Source organism: Anopheles aquasalis, chromosome 2, assembly GCF_943734665.1.
Source record: "Anopheles aquasalis chromosome 2, idAnoAquaMG_Q_19, whole genome shotgun sequence".
In the NCBI taxonomy this organism is placed as follows: domain Eukaryota; kingdom Metazoa; phylum Arthropoda; class Insecta; order Diptera; family Culicidae; genus Anopheles; species Anopheles aquasalis.
In genome coordinates, this window is record NC_064877.1 from 11327501 (window position 1) to 11332500 (window position 5000).

At 47.1% G+C, this 5000-nt stretch overlaps 1 protein-coding gene across 6 annotated transcripts in view; it reads left to right on the forward strand.

Moving 5' to 3' along the window:
- Positions 1-5000, forward strand: part of LOC126571490 (1-phosphatidylinositol 4,5-bisphosphate phosphodiesterase) — a 35452-nt gene that overhangs the window by 24917 nt on the left and 5535 nt on the right. For 4 of the 6 annotated variants that reach the window (XM_050230030.1, XM_050230031.1, XM_050230029.1 and 1 more), the window contains one exon: positions 3155-3234. In XM_050230030.1, the coding sequence (XP_050085987.1) occupies positions 3155-3234 (80 nt within the window). Of the gene's footprint in view, positions 1-819; positions 900-3154; positions 3235-5000 lie in introns of all 6 variants that reach the window. The other 2 variants (XM_050230032.1, XM_050230028.1) reach the window with 1 other exon arrangement.

The window sequence follows — 5000 nt, forward strand, 5'->3', positions numbered from 1 at the left end:
CCGCTGCCATATGTCGGTATCCGGCGTTTGAAGCTCTTCTTAATACTTCCTGGCAGATAATCTGCCCAGTCAACCAAGAACTGCCCAGACTTTTGCTGTTGGACAGCAAGGCCCGCAAGACTGGCAAACATCGTACGTGTATCTTTCCCGCATGAAGCACACCGCCAGTAGTACATAAAGGCTATCCGACAGGTGGGGTGAGCCAGCCAGTTCAGCGATAACAACCGTATCCCGGCCAGTTTTCATCACGTGCCACCGGTGAATGGCGGCTTTCAAATGTCGCGCCAAATAATCAACTGCCAACCTGGGAGATACCATCTCTTCCCGATTGGCTAGACTTACGAGACGTTAGCGACGGTCTTCATCCTAGTATCGTCTAACTGCGACTTTTGGCGACAACTGGCGTGCAATTCGGCACACACCGCCTTCAAGCGAACGCGTCTCGTGTCAGAATCGATGAGCAGCGGTAGCGACATAATTGCGAGATGATACTGGTGGCCCCCCCCCCCCCCCCCCTGATCTGGGGTTACTGATCTGATGTTCAACATTTCGTCGGCAGCTCTGCAGTGTTGTACGACGCACATCAGTTGCTTTCACTTTTCTCGATCAAATCCACATTAGAACTCTATGAAATGGCTTGTAACGGATAGAACGCTGACAAACTGGCCCATAATGGAATTTGTTTGTATCTATAGTTTCCAATATCAGGAAATGTTGAAATGTTGAATCACATATAAAGTTGAGAACTGGAAATGATCTTTCTCCCTGAACCATTTCTTCCCTAACGTTCCCTTTTGTTCCGTTCTCTTTCCTGGACAGATCTGGGTAGATGGTTTACGGAGAATTACTCACAACGGCAAGGCCAACAATTTCTGTCCAATGACCGCACTCAAAAAGCAGTAAGTCTACGACGCAACCGGTTTCTACTGTGGGCTTCTACCTCGGTGCAGCCTTTCCTTTTCGCTTCTCTGCATGTTGCATGACTTTTTTTTCGATTTAACATTTCTGTTGATTTGCCTACGATCAATCTAACACTTTGCCGTTCTACTTTTCTGCTTCTTCTTCTAACCATTCTGCTTCTACATAAATATAATGATATGACAGGAAATCGTTGGCATCATTGCATTCATCGTTTTGGGTTATTGAGTGGAAGCTTTCTTTTTCTGCAAACTAACACAACCTCCCTTCAATGAACTGTCTAATCCTCCATGCTTGCTATCCAAACACCCTAGCACCCATTGAGCACCCTTATCCTTATCGTATCAATCGACGAGTTTCGTTCCCCAAGAAAATATTCACTTTCCATCGTCATCGGTCTAGTCCGGCGACTAATTAGTGGCGGGTGACCATTAAACGGTACTAAAAGGAATCGAATTAATCAGCACGGGGGCCGATCAAGCAATGTATCTTCTTCCGCTGGCCTGCCCGCACCCGGCTAGCGGACATGGTTTATGAAGCAAATTCAAATGACCGACCGGTCCCACAACCCAACGCCTCGCAAGTGCGCCCCAAGAGAAGCGAACACAATACCGCGCCACAGAGCATTGGAGCTGCCACAGTTGTCAAACAAGACACCGGCGGAGACAACAGCTGAAGGAGTGTGTGAGAGGATGGTGATGATATCGGTGGTCTTCCCAACTCAAAGAGCGACAAACTACTGCTGTCACTGTCGGGGAACGGTACCGGAAGGATAGTGCAAATTAAATTGTTTCCCCTACCTCTGCTCGAAGTGGAGCCTTCTTGTTTACCTAGCACCCCCCCCCCCCCCCCCCCCCCCCCCGGGGGGACGAGGAGTAGGGCACCTACCTGGACTATCCCGATGTCATCTACGAATGGAAATGTTTTTTTAAAATGCTGGAATTATGATAATTTTTTTTTATCCAACGTACAGTCGACAATGGAAACAAACGGGTCTCATCAAGTAACCCGTGGTCGTGGGGGGAACGTAGCAACATCGTCGAACACTACCATCGACCGTACCGACTAGTTCGACGCTGGCTATTGACAACCGGACAAACGCCTAGGAAAAATGGTCTTCCGACGGCCAGGTGGTAGAGGAACAATAATTTCATATTCATATGTGAGAACCACAGCCGGAGAGAATTGTTCTACCGGCGTTGCGTTGCACTGCTGACTGGCTAGGTGTCCGACTTTGAAACGATCGATTGATGAGACCGTACTGTTTCGCAATGACACACGAATCGCTTACCTTATTGTTTCGTTGAAACCATTGACGACGACACTTCGTAACAAAAGATTTATCTACTTGTAAATCACACATCCGCTTGCACTTGCGCTACTCACGCAAAACAATTGCGAAACGAACGCGAAACAATGTCGTGTCTACTCGATGCAACCACAAGTGGTTGCACCTACTGGCAACCCAGCGACTGCGATGAAACTGCCACAACCTCCTAGACCTTGAGCAAACTTTGCGAAACGCAGGAAAATTGCATAGTTTTGTGCTCCGGAAACGAAAATGAACGTTCACCGTACGCTGCAGATGCAAAAGCAAAAATTAATTATATCCTTCCCCTCGTTCCCTCACTCGACTAAAGTGTCGCCTGTTAATTGTTGTCTCCGGATTCAATCCTCCCCATTCCGAGTTGTTCTCGCCCACGGTATGAATTCAGTTAGCGGTTGTAATAACATTTGCAAAAAGGGCTATAATTTCGTTTCGTCCATCGTAGAGTAGTAGGCCGCGGTTGAGGTAAACGAGGGGAGATGAACAACTACCACCGGGACCACTAGCAAAGGTTGGTGGTGGTGGCAGTGCTGGCCTGACCCGGGATGATGCACTGGCCGTTATTGGGAACGAATCTCGGCCCAAATTCGTTTCCATTTCCCAGAGGCCTTGACCTGAATATTCGCCAGCGGGGTAACAGTGGCAAAGCTGTGTCCGACAAAGAGAAAAACGACGGAAGGGTCCGGTTGTAATGTGAAGATACTGGTTTCCTGTTTTAAAACGATTCATTTAACTTTAAAGGACTTGTACTTGTTTGCGGAAAGATTATAAAACTAAAGTAGATATGAATTTTAATTTCACCATCATTTGAGTATCGTCGTCCCACTTTAAGTGGTTGTCGCTGAGTTTTGTGGTAAATCTATTTAATGTTATCGTTGGATTCGATTGTCGTTTCACCGCTTGGCCAAGCTGTGGCAACAAGGACTACGTGATATCACACACAACATCAAGATGACCAACGTGTGCCCGCGAACCAATCTGATGAAGCAGTAAGTTAACATCGCCGGACATCGCCACTGGCGTTGGCGTTGTAGGATGCTAGAGCACCGATCGCGATCCAGCATAAACATGAGCTAGAGTACATGAGCAAGTAGTACACACTGTACAGACACACACATACATCGTTGCAGCCCAACACACTGTAAAACCCGGTGGCACTGGAGTGGGCGTTAAAGTGAGATTTGTGTTCTCAATGTCAAGTCCGTATTATCCCTTGTGGGGGCGTAAAGGGCGTACGACTTAATGTCAATAACCGACGGGAACCAGCTTTCCAAGTGCAAGGCAGTGCACTCGTCAAAAGGCTGGAAACTCCTTTGTTCGGACCGTTGCTTCGCCGCGATTGACTGTTGTGTATTCATGCGACTTTGACCCCACGGTTACGGTTTCAATCTCAACGATTTAACGAATTTATCCCGAGAAGGGTGCATGGGTATGCGTACCACCATGCTCATCTCGCTATGACCAGCGGCACAGCCCAGTCTCCCCACAGCTCGGGGAACTTAATTGAATATACACCTTCTCCGATGGCGGAACAGTACAGGCGGAACGATCATCATCATGGGGTGGGGACCACCATGAACCAGCGCAAAAGGGTTTGGAAGCAAATTAAATTATGCTGCCCGTAGAAGCACGCCTCCATCGCTCTTTCTTTCGCCCTTTCCATCTAGAGATAGAATTAATTCCGTTTCGAACCGGTTGCAGCACCATGCGCCTCCATTTTTCTGTGCTGCGGGAATGCTAAGCTGTTACGCGATTGTTGATCAGTTCCGACCATTTTTTAGTTTGCTGTACCATGTGCACAATTTTTTTTGCCGCTTTCGTGTCTGTTCCATATTAACGACGAAACGTTTTGTTAGCAAATTTGTCGGGAGAAAAGAAAAGCAAATTAGCGGCATGGGTCTCACGTGTACCACGTCGTCGCAGCGAGCTAATCACTCTAATGGCGTGGCACGCACGGGGCCTAAAATGTACCAAGAATGTGCAAGAAACAAACTGGCTGGCAGGCAGGCACCTGTTTCAGCTCAATTATGGCGACGCCGACACAACGGCCATACGTCGCGGGCACGTGTGCCAGCGTTTACTTATGATAATTCCGGTTCTCCTGCTCCAGTACTCGCACTACTAGAGTCGCCTACTTGACAAGCCTGTGACCGCAACACACGCCAGCAAGCGCGGCGGCCGCAAATGGTGGAAAATTGATCAGCTGCCGACCGGCAGTGGTTTTGTTCGCTTCGGGTGCGATTGACGCAGAAGAAGCAGAGGTAATTCAATCTAATAGATCACGCAACATTCAACAGCACACAGTAGACAGTAAACAGGAGGATGATGATGAGAAAGAACATCTTACAACGAAGGTTCAGCTTTCATTTGACAAATCTACGCGGTAATTTATAATCAAGCGTTTGATATGCTGATATGATGTAATATGTGGTTGTAAAAGTTAGATAAATGGAAGAATACCAATTCTAACCAACCTTCGGGATCATAAGGTATTGGGTAAAAAGATCGGAAATATGTAATTCTATGTGCATTAACCCATTAAATGCTTTCTGAATGTTTAAAACAAATCTTTACTCTATGTTTCCGTGTGTGCTGTTTATAACCATCCAAATCCACATTTACAATCGCTTCAGTAGTTAGTGCATGCTGGTTCGGTATTAGTTGCTTCTTGGGCTCGCCTACTACATGCTGCGAGTATTACAAGCTACACTCACTAATTCTGCTTTCCGACTACTCTTCTCCAATCTTGATCGTG